This window comes from Gossypium hirsutum, chromosome A12 (genome assembly GCF_007990345.1).
Source record: "Gossypium hirsutum isolate 1008001.06 chromosome A12, Gossypium_hirsutum_v2.1, whole genome shotgun sequence".
Taxonomy (NCBI): Eukaryota; Viridiplantae; Streptophyta; class Magnoliopsida; order Malvales; family Malvaceae; genus Gossypium; species Gossypium hirsutum.
In genome coordinates this window covers 94,068,637-94,085,503 of record NC_053435.1, presented here as the reverse complement: position 1 = coordinate 94,085,503, position 16,867 = coordinate 94,068,637, and the positions used below count along the sequence as shown (strand labels likewise).

The window sequence follows — 16,867 nt, the reverse complement described above, 5'->3', positions numbered from 1 at the left end:
CAAGAAAACTCTGAAGTCGTAACGTCGACTTAAAACTTTGTATTATTTACATTTTAGTTCATATTGACCTCGAATTAGTAAATGAACTTTCGTAAACTTATATAAGACTCGACAATAACCATATAATGTTTAATACGCATGATTTACTTATAGAATGCATATTGATTTGTGGAATTGAATATTATAAATTTCAGTTGCTTTAGCAACGAATTTAATACCTTGTTGCTCAGATATCGGGGTGTTAAAATGATAGGAGTGCAGCCATTAACCTCAAATATATAAAGAAAAGTGAAAAAAAAAATGCACATAAAAGAATACATATTTTGGCACTCACATCCAAGCATGATTAAACATAAAAAACAGCAGCCTAACGCACTGACATCCTCTGCAACTGATATTCCTCTTGCTCTTGTTTGTTCTGCGGATCTCCTGCTGCTTTTTCTTCTTCTTCTTGTTGTTTAACTTCCAAGACTGGTATTTCTTGTTCGTTTTCTGGTCTTCCTATGATATTATCATAAGAATACGATGAGGCGACATAAGCATAGATGAAACAGTTGAGTACGGCCAGCATGACATATGCACGATAGATTAAATCCAAACGACTTTCGTTTACACTCTCACCAATCCAACTTTCTTTATATCTGAACCTGCTGTAATAATCTATAATAGCCATGAATCCAATGCTAAGTATTGTTCCAAATCCTGTGAGTGAACTTGTAAATACAGGTGCATATCTCCTTGAATCCGGTGCATAATGACCGAAGAAATTGACGATTCCGTCCCCGGCTAACCCTTCCATTGCACCAAGGAAAATGAATTGCAGAAGCAACCAAGATTTTGACATGGGGGCTTCAGCTTCGGGATTATCCAACAACCCCTTCTTTTTCAGAGCTTTTAACCGTTTGGACTCAACTTGTGATGCAACAGCACAGCATAGTATGGAGGTCAACATGCCTATGCCGATCTTCACTCCATCAGAGTACCGTCTTTTAATTCTTTGTATCCGTTTCTCGAACACCATTTTATACCCTTCATTGACAGCACTCTTAGAGATAAACTGGATCAGCTGAAGTACTACAAGCGATATACCGCCATGCATTCTGTCTGCCTGCTCGATGAAGAATGTATTACCAAGAGACTTCACCATGCCATACACAATGAAAGTTGCAGACATTGGAATAATATCTAAAAGAAGCTTTGTTTGTTCTACTTCTGTCACGGTACAAAGTCTCCATCTCCTTCGTAGATTGTCATCAGCCGGTGACTCTTTCACTGCAGCACTGTTGAGCAGCCTGTATTTATGGAAAGCATCGATATATGGTTAACGCTACAACGAACAAATCACGGGAATTAAGAAAACGATGCAAAATTATGTAAAAAGAAATGGCAGGGACAGGGCAATTCACTCAAGATGGTCTGTAAGACTATGATTTTGATCTTCCTCGTCCAAGTTTATTTGGTATTTGAGATGCCTCTTCTGCCAAGCCGCGATCAAGGTATGCAGCATAATCGAAAGCGGACTTCGCTGCAGTCGACGAGGGCCATAGAAAGGAAAGCCACAAAGAAACCAAAGTAAACCAATGATTATGGCAACGGCAGATTGGAAAAAATGTTGCTGCCATTTGTCGTAATAAAAGAAAAAACCATAGACTGATGTTAGGGCTCCCGTTCTCAAGAATAGAAAAAGAAGCCATCTGATTACTTTCTGCAGAAAGTTCCGCCAGCCTCCTATTTTGACCCTAAACCTAAAGCATCCAACTTGAACCCTTGCTGGTTCATAGTCTTCCGGGATTTTATCGACCCTGGTTTGCTCGAAAGATAGGGCGTAAAGGGGAATAACTTGAGCGGCCCCACCCACAATCACAAGAGTTAATCCTTCCCAGAAACTCGTATGCTTTAGTTCCTTAAAACAATTCGAAGGACATCGTTCACCACCAGGCACTGAGAGTGCTAAGAGGAAAAGTCCCTGCATGATATAAATCTATGTTATTCAAACTTGGCTGTGAGCGTGGGATATGTATGTTTGCTGGGGTGACGCAGCAACAGCCCAGTAAATGATTTTGAAATTAATATCAAACTTACAGCAGAATATAGAAGACTAGAAAGAATCAACATCCATCGGTAGCCAAGATAGGCATCAATGCAGAGGGCGACACATATCTGCAACATATTCCTTAGACCTTCTTGAAGATTGACGATTGTAATTGCTTCTTTTAGTTTCAAATTCAAGGAATCTGTTAGGAATGACGATAGGTTCTGCAGCACTAAAGTCATCAAGCCCTTGCTGAAAACAAGACCTATAAATATGGCCAAAATGAAATTCTTGGGGTTATTGAACTGAGAGTATATAATTAAGATCGCAAGGGATTAGCTGAACAGGAGCCTCACATCTATATGCTTTAGTTAATCATAATAAGTAGTTCACTATATCTAGTTATAAACAATACTCAATCAGTAAGAAAAAAGTGAAAAAGAAGACACGTATGTAATGAAAGTGATAAATCCTACTAAAAACAGATTAATCCTTAATATATATATATATATACACACATATGAAGTAGGAAGTAGGAAGGAAATGGTGAAAATACCAAAGGTGAAAATAACCAGTCGCTCAGGCCATCTGAACCATTTCCATTTTGGACTTAGGAATCCACCGCATATGCATATCCATATCCATATCCATGTTCCCATCTTTATGTAACTTGAAATGTCGTCCCTTCTTTTTCCTTTGCCTTCACAAATATGCAGATATATTTTTCTGCACAGCACAAGCATTGAAGTTAATTAAGCAACAAAAGAAGGAAAGTTTATTATCATTAATTGTTAATAAATTGTGCCTACCTTTGTATGAAGCTAACAGTTGTCTGAAGTAGGAGCAATAAAGCATTTATATGAATTTCTCATAACCATTGTTCCCTTCTTTTAATTTGTTTCTTTTTGAAACTACTAAGAAGCTCCCCATTTTTTAGGAAAAGGAAAATAAAATAATAAGTAAAGACTTTTCAGGTTGACTCCACATGCTTAAAGACTTTTCAGGTTGACTCCACATGCTTTTTTATCCATCACTAAGGTACGTCGATATGAAAATTTATGATTTTTATTAATTTTATATTTATTAAAATATATAAAGAAAATATCAATGTTGCATGAGGCAAACATAACCAAAAAAACAAAATCATTGGACTTTAACGGTAACTTGTCAAGATTTAATTAGGTGTGTATTTTTACAATTCAATAACGTAATTGGATAAAAAAAATTAAGGGCTTAATTAATTTTCTGAAAATATTAAGTACCCTTAACCTATGGAAAGGTACATCTAGAAAAGTCGGATAAGTTTCAATTTTTCCATAATTTTATTCCTACCTTGATGAATTTATGAATACATGTCTTAAAATTTTGGGTAAACTATATAAATAATCCTCCAATTATTAATGTTTTTGTTTTGGCTATTTAGGTTTAAAATTTTTTATTTTAGTCACTAATATTATTGAAATTTATTATTTTGATCACTCGTCCATTAAATCACTAACAAAGTATTGATGTGACTATTTTTCTTTGACATAATAACAAATTTAGCCTTTTAATATTTACAAATATTATCAATTTGGTCTTAATTTCAAAAAATTCAATAAGCTTAACCTTCAACCTTACACATTATGTCAATTTAGACTTGATTTTTATAAAATCAAAAATAAAATTTAGAAAACTTTAAAAAATAAAAAATATTTAAACGTTCATTTTTTGATAAAAATATAAAATATTTTATAAAAATACATACAAAATTATAAAAAAATACATATAAATAAATGAATATATATTTTTCTATTTTTTTAACATGACATTATTTATTAAAATAATAATTTTATAAATAAAACAAGAGGAAAAAAACCATGAAGAAGACTTAAGTAGATTTAGCTTTTCCTTTTTTTCAATATTGACGAGCATCAAATTTAGGTTGGGCCAAAATTTACAATCCTAGGTTAAAAAGAGTAATAATCAATGTCTTTAGGTTGTTCCCAAAATGAGTTTGTTGCATTTAAGTACATGCATGATTGAGGATATATAGGTGAATGTGAAGTCCTAGAGAATCAATGGGTAGATAGCCATGTTGGCAACTCCCCAACAAATTCTTAATTCCATGGCACAATGGTCGAGGAAGTGAAAATCAATGAGTTCGAAGAAAATGTTATTAGTATGGGTGGTTGTGGGAAAATGTGGTGCCTAGTGCTCGGCAAATTTAGTGAGGACTAAGGAATAAAGCCAAATAGGGGTCTACATTCGATCATTCAGTTTTTTATACCAAAAACAAAATAAACCGAATCAACCAAACCAACTTAGGGAGGAAAATCGAATAAACCGAACCGAAAATTTTCTGGTCAGTTTTTAATATTTTTTTGAGTAGGAAAAAGTTTTAATATAAGTACTTATAATTTTATCTCCTTTAAATTTTTTTTCACATTATTGTCTTCCTTCTTCAATTTACTATATTTTATCACTTGTATTTTTATTTTTATTTTTATTTTAAATTAATCATAAAAATATTAAAAATTAAATCAAACTTCTTTTAACTCAAAAAATATTTATTTTCTTACATAACCCACATATCCTTACTTTGATATATGAAATTTATTATAAAAATTAAAATGAATATCATTAAAACAATGGGTATATGAAATTTATCATTTAATTTATATAAAATTAAATATAATTATATATATAAGGATAAAAGATTTTCCTATGCAATTTCAAAATATTGTACATATAAATTTTATAAAAATTAAATGATAAAAAAATTTATTTTTATTTTCTTACATATAAATATTAAAATTAAATTAGCTTTTATATATCTTAAATGATAAAATTTAAATTATGAATTTGAGTTTTTAATACTAATGGGTATTGAGTTTAATAGGTTGAGGCTTTAAGAGTGTAACAACTCATTTTCCAGTGTCGGAAACGATGGTTTCGAAACCTCATTTTTTACTATTGAGTCCGTAAATATTAATTAATAATATCGAGTCTATTTTAGTTTATTATTGAATTTTGATTTAGGAAATTTATTGATTTGATATTTAATTAAGGTATAAGTGTAATGACTCTAAAGTCAGTAGTGTTCGAAAATGAGATATTGAGACCTCGTTTCCGTAAACCGAGTCCATAAATATTTGCGGAGTTATTGTTTAGGTAAACTGAGTTTTAGATAGATAATTTTGCTGAATTAATGACTAATTAAGGTACAAAAATTAAATCGTAAAAATTAATAGCTATTGATTTTTATTAGTTAAAAGGCTTGAATAGAATTTGTTCAAGGATTTAAATGACAATTAAACCTTATATTTTAGTAGTGGACGGTTTATAATGATGTTTAACTAAAATTAATAAAGAAATTAAAGAAATTAAAATGTAATAATAATAAAAATAATTAGCTAAACGTGGAAGGAAAGAGAAACCATTATTTCATCTTCCTCCTTCCACCGAATCTCACCGTTGGAAGGGAGCTTTGGAGAGTTTGAAGGTTCGGCCCTTACATGGTGAGTGATTCTAAGATCGTTTTTCATAAATTTTATATTTTTGAGATGGTTGTATTTTGAATTAGTTAATTTGGGTGTTAAATTGTAAAATTGTTAAAGATTTTAAATATTATAATTGATTATTTTTGAAACTTTTGGTTTTAATATTTTAGTTTATAACCTTAGAAATGAAAAGGGACTAATTTGTGAAGTGAAAGTTGTTAGTTTTGAACATAAGAACTAAAGTGTAATAATTTTAAAACTGGCATGAAATTTCTGTAAATATAGATATTAGAAGGTTGTAGAAGGATGTGAATGAAATCGGATTGAAAAACGGGGCTTAAATGTGAAAGTTGTGATTGTTTCGGTTTTAGGGACTAAATTGAATAAAATGAAAAACTTTATAAAATTTCTATAAAATGAAACTGAACTGTCATATGCATAAAATAAATTGTTATAAGACATTTTAAACTGATAATTTGAAATGAATTACGTATAGATCAAGATTTGAATCAATTAGTAGATAATCAAGAAAAAGGGAAAATTGTTGATTAGTCCCTACACTTCAACTCATTAGCAGCTTTTACAGGTAAGTTAATATGGTGTAGATATATGCATAAATGTATTGTGTGTATTTCAATTGTGATATTATAATGTGTAATTGTATTTTGACTTGTTTTCAAAATGATACATAAGGTGAGAAATGGACTTAATTGTAATGAATGGAATTGTTGTGTTAAATGTGCCTGGATGAACGTATGATATGATAGGATAGGATACAATTGGCATGCCAATAGGGTCAATTGTGTGCTTGTACGAGATTGCACTTCGGTGCCACTGTTTGCATTTCGGTGCCTCTGTACAGCACTAAGTTGCTTTCTGGTGTGTTTAGTAGTTACTCACATATTCGTATTTGTTTATTATAGTTCATCAGACTAAACAATTAATATAAAAATGAAAAATGACTGAACGATAGAATGTATTGTGATTAGAAATGGATATATGTGATTGGACTGCTATAAATGATTTTATGTTTGATAATTCCATTAGAATGATACTGAATGAAATCTACATTGTCCGAATTGAAATTTTATAAATCTCGTATGTTACAAACTCACCTTACCATTGTGAAATGTGATAACAGGGAAGTTGTATAGTTAGCTAATTAGTATGTTAATTGTGATTACAAGTGAGTTTTATTGTTTTTAAAACCTATGAACTTATAAGTATTCGTAATGTTTATTCTGTTTTGTTTTCTGTTTTTGTAGTTGACATTTTGCAGAATGTGTCTATCGAATCACCCCAGAACTCACACTATCCAGCTTCAATCTCGATAGACTTTTAAATCATTCTAGACACGATTATGTGGCATGTGTATAGGTTTTGATGGGAATAAGTGTTTATGTTGGAAGATGTTGAAATGATACTTATATAATGTTTGTTTTGAATGTTTATATGATATGTATATACTTGAATTGTATATGTGTTTACTTGGAGTTTTCATGAGTTTGAACCAAGAATGTGGCTGGTTGTGGATGTTTATTATGATGTTTAAAATGTTTATTATAGTAAGCTATGGTTGGAGCTTATAAATGGTCAGTTTTGAATGCGAAAAGGTTGAGTTAATGTGATGAAAATGGTATGATGGTTTTGATACAATTTTGATGGTAACAAATGTTTAGTTGCATGCTTGAATTGGATGAATGGTGTGGAATGGTATCAATTTACTCGAATGGTATGTAATGTTCTTATGACCTTGTTGTATAATGATGTCAATGTAGCATATTGGTTAGATATTTAAGAGGTTGATATATGATATGTGATGGCCTGGTTTTGGGCTGTTTTGAACATGTTTAAAAGTTGTTAAATGCATTTTTGAGGTTACTATACTTGCACCACAAGGATTAGTGGCACGGCCATGTGATTTCTAGTAAAAATGAGTTTTTAGAGCCACACGGTTCCTAAAAGTTATACAGTCTAGCCACATGGCCATGTGAAATCTTGTGGAAATAGTCACTTTTAAACCACACAGTCACTGAGAGTTACACAGCCTGAGCACACGGTCGTGTCCACTATTTTTCATAAATGCCCTTATTTTTGTAAAATCTTTTAGAATGACCCTTATTCTTACTCGGATCAACTTAAGAGCTTTTGTAAACTCAATTTAGAATCGATTTTGTTTGTAAAACATGACTTGTGAGTATATGTAAAATAATTACATGTTTAATAAAAAAATTTGAATTAAGTTTTGCATGTAACTATTCCATTAAGTGTTGTAGCTTTCTATAACTCAGGTCCGATAATTAGACTAGGTGAGGAGTGTTACGAAAAGTATTAAGTTTTAATAGATATTTGAGTTTAAGGTTTAACTTTGGGCTTGAGTATGTAAATGGATTATGGGCTTATTGCCTTAATCGGTTTAAAATGTCAAAACTGAAAATCAACTAAATAAACCAATTAAACCGAACATGAAAACTAATTAAATCAAAAAACCAAATTTCCGGTTTGGCATTTACAAAATAGAATTAAAAATAATAAAAAGTTTGAATCTGATTTAAGTCTTATTTGTGAGTTTTTTTTTTAAATATTATAAATAAAAGTAAAAGAATATGTTTGAAACAATTATACTGGGATCTGTGTTGCACTATTACGATCAACAACAGTTAAACGTTTAAACAAGAGAGAATCATGGAAGAGTAGCTAACTTAATTGCTACTTTTCTTACATCTTTACTAAGTTTCCTTGGTTGTGTAGATAGAGCAGTTACACGTTTAAACAAGAGAGAATCATGGAAGAGTAGCTACCTTATTTGCTACTTTTCTTACTTCTTTACTAAGTTTTCTTGGTTGTGTAGATAGAGCAGCAACTGTCCGTCATTAGCAGCCACAGCCACAACTTCTGGCCTCGACTCATCTGTTGCAATACACGAAACACGCCCACCTGATATTCCGTAAAAGAAAAGATGCAATCACTCTGTCTAAAATCAGAAATGTATGTATAATATTGAAGCAAATTTCAAGTATGAAAACTTCTGGAATCAGATCCATCCAGGATCATCACAACCAATCCAATGAATCTTCTATGTTCTTCATAATCAGAATTTAAACTTATCCGATACATATCTAGACATTGCAATTATTATAGATGCACGTTTCTTCAAATACCAATATCCAATCCATATCTAGATACGAGTATAGAAATATGAACCTCCAAAGATACTATGAATTCACGGGAAAACTTGGAAAAATACTGAATATAGACATGTATTTCCATACAGTAATCACCCAAGTCCAAGCAACAAAGACTTACAAGCTGTTTACTAAAGGTCCATGAATGGGTTTGATTTAAATTCTAATATTGTCCCCTACATTAAGTACAGGCAGATTACATACCTTCGAAATGATGCAAAACGCCAAGTCTAGTTCCAGTGGACAATTCCCACATATACACTAACCCATCTTCTCTTCCCATGATCCCGTGATCAAGTGACGCACTAACTGTAGCGGCCCTGTCAAATAAAGTTCAACAATTATTTTTGACACATTTGCTTGCTAAAGTCTCAGAAACTACTTTTTTTCAAGTGTTTACAGTAGCCATAAATTGATACAATAGTTCTCTAATACCACATATAACAGCAGCATATGCGGCAAAACATTCTCATATATTCTAACATTCAGTATGAGCAGTTCCCAGACTTCTTTCAGTTACTACAAACACAGAAAGGGAAATATCTGATACAAGAAAAACAGGTTACTTGCTGCCTTGAGAAGAAACAAAAGACCGACTCCATTTTTATGAACTCTACATCTCTTTAGGAAACCAAAAAAGCCTAGTTTATATTTAAGATGTAAAAAGAACTTTAAACTACCTTGGATCTAGTGTACTTCCCAAGATCATCGTGTCCTTCACCAGCAAAGCCAGCCTCCATCTGGACATATTTGCTAGGTGATTACTTGATAAATGCTCATGCTGAGCATCAGAATTACTCAAGACAAGAAGCCAGATAGCAACATCTTTCCCCTCTAAAGGAAGAAAAGAACTATCCTTATGTTTGGAAAACCAAAATTTTGTTGATGTGGTGATTTCATCAATGCGCTCTTTCATGTCATCGTAGCTGAAAACAGGCTGCCAACTAAGTAAACTGATCGGTAAGAATTGCTTGATTGGATCGCCTGAACCAGAATATCTTGAGATATTGACCCTTTTCAGAATATCCCTGAGAAGTAAAACCTATTATCAGTAGCTAATCAGATTTTACGTGGAGAGGCAAATACAAGAAAGCCCCTTTGAAGCCTTGTCCCTTCTGCACAAAATGTTGCATCAAGGATATAAAAGACCAATGCATATAAATATATTAATATTTCTACATTGCCACCCAACAATTAGATACAAACTATCACTCAGAAGTCAGAATAATCAAACAGTACAAAAGAATATGGTTTTCAAGCAGAAGCCAACATACCATATAACAAAATCCCCAAAACCATTATGCCCAATCACCAGATGAGCACACTTTGGAATTCTCTTCAACTCCACTACACAAGGAGATACGCAGTCACCAGATGGTAAAATAAATTCTTCTGTCCATGCACTGTAAAAAGTGGACAAGATTGGTAAAATTGCATGATTCATTGAAAGTAAATAGGCAAGGGACCATATTGTCAGAATGAAAAAGGGAGAAAGGTTCCACAATCTATTTTCAAATTATATAAAGCATTCTGACACTTACAACAGCTGAATATTCAGCATTATATGTCTGTTTCTATAATATGAAACCTATTAGGTGTTTCTCAGAACAATACAAAAAAGACTACAATCTGCTATAAGAATAAAGAGGTAAATTTTGTATAGAGAGAATGGAAAGACATTCACCTCCATGTTGAATTCATGGCCCAAAGATACAGTCTCCCACTCTTTCCAGCAGCAAGAAGATAGTCATTTTCACAAACCAGTATACATAGCACACTTTCAACTGTCTCCAATTTTGCAACCAAAGAAACATAACCAGGATTCACTCGCACAATTTTTACTGCATTCTCCTTCGAGCAGCCTGAAAAACAAATTGAGCAGATACAATCTATTCTCCCTTCCCTAAGAAAATAATTCTGATATTAGTATAATATTTGTTTCAAATCAGTTTGAAATGAGAGACCTAAAGAAACAGTTAACCTGCAATAAGGTGTTTTAATGCTGTCGAGTAAAACAAGACATTGCCCACCTGGGGTAAATTGTAACCCACATCTTTCTACACCAATCTAGGAAAGAACAAAAGAAATTGTCAAAAAGATTATCACAGACCAGATAAGCACCATGTCAAGGAATCAATAAGTGCAATAGAAATAGATGGAGAATTTATATATAAAAACATATCTGCCCACTAAAGCTTACTTCAGAAGATGGTAACACTACTGATGTGTAGCCAACAAAAGAAGGGCATCCTTTCCTTGGTTCTTCAGTGGCTACCTTGTAGATGAACAAGGTTCTGTCCGTATCTACAAGAAGACCACATGAAACACAAATGTGGATTTCATTTCCTTTTGTACCCAGTAATACTGATGAAATCGGCAAAGGATGAAAATAGCCTCCTACAAGGTTGAAAATGCCCCTTAGATCACTACTAAGCTCTACACCCCCATGATGGTTGACACCTGAACTACCTTGAACTTCCATTGCTGTAGATAAGTTCTTGTCACAAAAACTAGTCACCGGGTTTTGACACGATGCAGAACAGCTGTTTTCTACAATAAACCTCTCTTTGTAACAATTTTCTTGATACCCCCTTTCAAGTGAAACAGATTGATTGAGTAAACAAGATGCATCCCTTTTAGATGCACAAGTCAACTTTTGGTTTTCATTAGATAGAATAGGTTGCATATTATTGATTTCAGGTTTGCAATACGCAGTAGTTTTCTCCGTAGGCAATCCACAGGATTGTCCTTCAAGCATGGGTGTATTACCAAAGACATCTCTATTGCATGGTTTGTCATCAGAAGAGTGACAACTCTTTGAAACAAGTGAAGTTCCTGGCATAGCAGAATTATTAGGGGCATAATCATCTCCAGAATTTCTGCATATGATACTTTCAGATAGAGGACCAACGTATTTTCTAGTTGAATAAGCTTGCTTTGAGATTTTCTTTCTGGTATACACTTTATTTTGGTCTTGATGGGAAGAGTTAGTAGTAGGAGCCCTGGTTTCAGCACTACTGTCTTTCCCTGATAATTTCAATGAACTTGCAATTCCTCTTGAATTAATATCATTAGCATCCACAACTGCAGAAACATGATTATTTGCTTCAAATTGAAAATCATCAAAGTCATGATTAACTGAAACAAAAATAAATAATAGAATTATCATGGAGTTCCATGTAAACTATCAGGAATTCAGTAAATTTCATGATATACAGCTTTCCATAATGTAAGTTCTGTTCTGAGTGACAGTTTCTAACCGTGAAGTTAAACTTTAGGTAAAGGTTGCAGGCTAGTAGGAAACTAGGTAGTTTTCATTCCACGCTATATTGATATCTTGTCAATCAGTTTAGGACTAAGGCTTGCCCTGTGAGGACTTAAAAGCAAATTTGACAACAAAAATTTCAAGGTTGGTTGAACTTCATTACCTTCAGCACAATCAAGTGCATTCTTGGGCTTCTTTTGCTTGGAATTGTTTCCAATATGTGCTGAGTTTTCATCCAAAGTTATGGAAACACCCTGGTTATCTTCAGAGAGAGTTTTCAAGATTGGAAATGCACACTCTAAAACAGACTCGGCCATGTTTACTTCCTTGTGGCAGATGGTGTCTTGGTCCCCACAGCTCTCACCACAACAAACTGGTGTTTCCTGATTCGATTTGATGCTAACAAGCTGTTCCTGGATGTTGGAATCAAATGCTTCTTTGTTGAAACTAGTCTGTTTAACCTCCACCATACTTTTTGAAAACAATATAGCTTGGCTAGCTACATGATCCCCTCGCTGACTATTCTCAAAACTGTCAAGAATAACAGAGTTCAAGTGTTCAAGATTTGGCACAACTAAACCGTGGTCTAAACCTTGGATATGCATTCTTGTGTCCTGTTCTGTACATGCATCCTCTGTTAGAATGAAGGCAGCAGTTTTAGCAGAAAAAACTCATGAGCTAGCAAGAAAAGATTAACATGAAGCTACAAAGTCTAGGGACTGAGGTGTTGGATGCTACATGCCAAGATGAATATGTTCAGAGAAAATTTCAAAATTTATAAAATTTAACAGTACCTGAAGATGGAAGGTTCAACAAATGGTTAGTGACAATGTTGTCCTCTCGAGAGTTCATCACATGAGGCAATACATTGCATGGGCTAATTGTTTCCTTTTTCTTCTTTGAAGACTCCTTAAGCAATGGAACAGCTTGAGGAAGTAAAACAGTCATCATCAACTTAGCCATTTCCTGACCTACCGAATTAAACTCACTTTTTTCAGAACCTGTATTTGAATTAGATGTGCCTATTTCTTCTTCTTGATGAGACTCAGTCACCAAGTTATCAGAATTAACCATATTAGCAGTGATTAACTCTTCTTTCATACTGCCAGTTATGTCCTTTGCACCTGAAGCAACATTTGTCCTATCATCTGCATAGATGTTGTGGCCTAATAAGGTGGATGCTAAGAATGATAAATTATAAATGTAAAAGAAAACCTAGGTTACAATGTAGTATATACTGCAGATAAAAACTACCTTCAAAATCCAAAGTATCAGGTGCATAAAGATGGACATCATTTATGCCCATGGAGTCATTTGGAAATGATGAATCTTCAGGTCTGTCATCTGTTTTTATAGGAAAACAGAATCCTTCCAGTACAGTATCTTGTGACCTATCCAACTGTAAGAAGTTAAGAACGTTTCTAATATTGTGGCAACTAATGTTACTTGTAATAGCAAATTAAAAACTGCATCAACTGATTATGGAAGAGGGTGATAATTCTGAGGAAATAGCTCTTAAAAGCTAGCTCCAGATGGTAAGACTAATTCAAGCAGTAAGTACGTAAATTTTGCAAGAAGATAGAGGGAACATGATTTCAACAAGATGTTCAACATGGGCAGAACCAAATGAAAATGAGACATGATAGACTATCTTACCTCTTTATATGCAATGTTAGCTACTCTAGTGAATTTTTCATTTTGGGAACTAATAAACTTGCCCTTGGCTTCATTCTCACCATGATGAGCCACGAAATCAACAGATTTTGATGGAAAACCATCTTTGGCTGGGGAGCTTTCTACAATTTTCTCTACTGATTTAGAGAGCACTGCCAATGCTTCGGGAAATCTGTCAATTTCATCTTCGGAAGCATTATGAGTTACCGAGAACCCATGTTCATGTTTCACTTGATTCCCTGGTACTAAATTTGAACCCTCAGCATCATAAGTCAGGTCCTTAGATCGGGGTCGTTTACGGCCGGGCCTGTCAACCAACTTGCTTTGCATTTTTTCACACCTTGTACTTCTCTTTTTCTTGATCTGTGGCCTGGCCAAGTATGGTAGTAAATCAGAAGCAGTACAGATAGTTGAGCTCCCATTATCATTATCCATTCTAGAAGCGCCATTGCAAAAGCTGGAAGATACCAAACTGCTTTCTGCTGTTCCATTGACATTTGCCACCAATTCCCGTAGTAACCTGTGAACAAATGGATATTTAAATCCAAAAAACTGCATGAAAACGCAAAGAAAAACTCAGTGAAATTACCTATGTTTTTCTTTACTTATCCAAAGTTAGGAAATACATTTTCAAACATTAAGCAAGTCAAACCACAAAAAAAAAAACAGCCAAGAAATAAGTGAAAGTTTTTAAAATATGTATACAGTATGCATGCATATAAAGGCATCAACATCTATAAAATAATACTATAGAGCACCTTTATTGCATTCGTTGCAAAGAATACAACAACCTGAGCCACCCAGTGAAAAATCTATCAAAGAGAAAAGATCGACTTAAATGCTCCACATTATACTGCTTCAAATTGATGTCAGAGCTTGATCTTTATCATGTTAATCACTCTCAATCTAAGCGAATCTGAGGTTAATATTTAAGGTAACCGCATAAAGATGAAAGAACAAGACAGTAACTCAAAGGATTTTCACAAGCTTAGCTATTCTTCTCACTAAGGCTAAATTATAGTAGTCACCAGAGCAACCCCTAGATCATCTTGTTCAAATTAGGATGCATCTCTTCTATAAGAAATCTTCAATCTAGAGACCAAAGTGTTTGACAGAAGAGAGTTTTATAATTCTGAACAATTAAAAAACAAGAAAAAGTAGAATGAATTGTCATCTAGGTGGAAAATGCTTTCCAGATACCAGATATGACAACAAAATAAGAACATAAAGATGATATCATCAAAGCCGCAATTGTCCATACTAAAGTTGTAAATAGCAATGCAATTAACCAAAAAAGGAGGGCTAAGGAAAATGCAACTTCAGAGTGCTATGGAAGCACCACCAAGTTATACCTCCACACCATCTATCTTGCATGAGAATCTCTTTCCATGCCATATCTTCAAATGTGGGCAACCCATCTTCTGAAATTTCTCCCATGCAATATCTGGAGTTTGTCCAGAACACGATTGCCCATCACAGGAGATCTGCATGCAAATAGAGGCACACTTTTGCTTTATAATTCGCTTAAAAAAGTATCAATGGAAAACAAGATGCAAGTGCTAGGTAAAACCATCATGTCTGCTTACTCACCACAAACAAAGGCCCTCTAGGACCTTCATGAATTTCTGTCTTATAAGTGCTTCCATTGTGAGCCCGAACAGCTTGATAGCCCACAGGATAAGGATATCGATCTTTACCCTACAGATTAACAAGGTTAAATTCACTTAAACGAAACACCATTAGTCCATAACAATTTACTTCAATTTTCTGCTGTTAGTCCAAATATATGTTTTTTTAATTTGCCAAAACTTGTTAGGATCGAAGATTCAGAGTTCCTAAATTCCAATAACAAATTTACACCGTACTTGCAGAAAAATATACTACTATTAGAGACACCGGCAATCAACCAGAGTTCTTTAGTTTTCATTCAAGTTATTCGGCAGGTATCTATATTGATTACACAAAAACAATCGTAAACCGTGAGAATGTCGAGTAAAATGCAAATAGAAAAGCAAACAAACCCTAGAGGAGCTCCAATACTTCTTCCCCCAGGGGCCTTTGTATAGAGATCCAACGGAAACGATCTCCAGATCGTCTAATTTCGCTGTTTGCTCTCCTTCTTTAGTTTTCGCCATCCAAAGAAATGAGAAGAAAACAAGATTTCCAAACGACTAACAATAAGCGAGTAGAGAGGATTTTCAAGATAGACAAAGAGATGGCTTTTTAGATGGCGGGAACTAAAATCTTGAAATGCGTCATTTCCCTCGAACTTCTAAATAAAAACTTTATTTGATTAGGAAAAAATCTAAACGCCGTTGCCTGGGTTCGAACCCGGGTCACCCTCGTGACAGGCGGGAATACTCGCCATTATACTACAACGACCTATTGAATTTCAATTAGTTCTTTAATATTTCTCTCATGTAAAATCTCGAGTTTGTCCACTCCGAAAACTTTACTTGAAATATTTTAGGAAAATAACACTAGCCGTTGCGGAGGATCGAATCCGGGTCACCCGCGTGACAGGCGGGAATACTCACCACTATTCTACAACGACTAACAGACTTTCGGCAGTGTTTTTTATATTTCTCTCATGTAATATCTAGAGTTTGTCAAGAACTCCAAAAACTTTATTTGAAAATTTTAAGAAAATAGCACACGCTGTAGCCGGGATCGAACCCCGGTCACCCTCGTGACAGGCGGGAACACTCACCACTATACTACGACTTGTTGATTTTTAGTAGTTCTAATATTTTTCCCATGCAATATCTGTAGTTTGTCTAGAACTCCAAAAATTTTATTTGAAAATATTAGGAAATATAATATTCACCGATGCCGGTGATCAAACCCGGGTCACCCGCTGACAGGCGGGAATACTCACCATTATACTATGACTTAAGGATTTTCAGTAGGCTTTTTAATATTTATCTGGAGTTTGTCCAGAAGTCCAAAAACTCTTTTTGGTAGGGAAAAAAAATTGTTCGCTGTTGCCGGGGATCGAACCCGGGTCGCCCGCGTGATAGGCGGAAATACTCACCACTATACTACGACTTATTGACCTTTAGTAGTTCTTTCTAGGTTTGTTTTCTAACTATTCAAAGTCTAAATGAAAAATTGCTTAGGGAAGATCCGATATTCAAAGCAAGCAATATTTCCAGTCAAACTTCATAAAATCACATTTACTTTGAAAAAAAATCACTGCATAGACCTATCTCATCCATTAGGATGCGAC

The 16,867-nt window shown here is 34.0% G+C and overlaps 2 protein-coding genes across 4 annotated transcripts; both read right to left on the bottom strand.

The window, feature by feature from the left end:
* Window positions 1-241: 241 nt before the first annotated feature.
* LOC107934731 (protein NRT1/ PTR FAMILY 5.5) lies at window positions 242-2,977 on the bottom strand. The gene is made up of 5 exons (XM_016867232.2): window positions 2,842-2,977; window positions 2,589-2,758; window positions 2,083-2,297; window positions 1,407-1,966; window positions 242-1,292 (listed from the first exon to the last, which is right to left on the bottom strand). The coding sequence occupies exons 2-5, from the start codon at window positions 2,689-2,691 to the stop codon at window positions 368-370; spliced, it is 1,803 nt and encodes a 600-aa protein (XP_016722721.1). The 5' UTR covers window positions 2,692-2,758; window positions 2,842-2,977; the 3' UTR covers window positions 242-367.
* A 5,220-nt stretch (window positions 2,978-8,197) lies between these two features.
* Window positions 8,198-15,888, bottom strand: LOC107934738 (uncharacterized). 3 transcript variants are annotated; one of them, XM_041083136.1, is made up of 14 exons: window positions 15,660-15,888; window positions 15,229-15,336; window positions 14,991-15,122; window positions 13,621-14,190; window positions 13,219-13,363; window positions 12,759-13,112; window positions 12,128-12,598; window positions 10,900-11,783; window positions 10,681-10,766; window positions 10,384-10,602; window positions 9,974-10,102; window positions 9,380-9,727; window positions 8,904-9,019; window positions 8,198-8,424 (listed from the first exon to the last, which is right to left on the bottom strand). In XM_041083136.1, exons 1-14 carry the CDS (start codon window positions 15,771-15,773, stop codon window positions 8,333-8,335), a joined length of 3,768 nt encoding a protein of 1,255 aa, XP_040939070.1. In that variant the 5' UTR covers window positions 15,774-15,888; the 3' UTR covers window positions 8,198-8,332. The 3 variants fall into 3 exon arrangements, with proteins under 3 accessions (XP_040939070.1, XP_016722730.2, XP_040939071.1); XM_016867241.2 differs by having other exon boundaries at window positions 8,198-8,451; window positions 15,660-15,886; XM_041083137.1 differs by lacking the exon at window positions 15,660-15,888 and having other exon boundaries at window positions 8,198-8,451; window positions 13,621-14,158; window positions 15,229-15,246.
* Window positions 15,889-16,867: the final 979 nt, after the last annotated feature.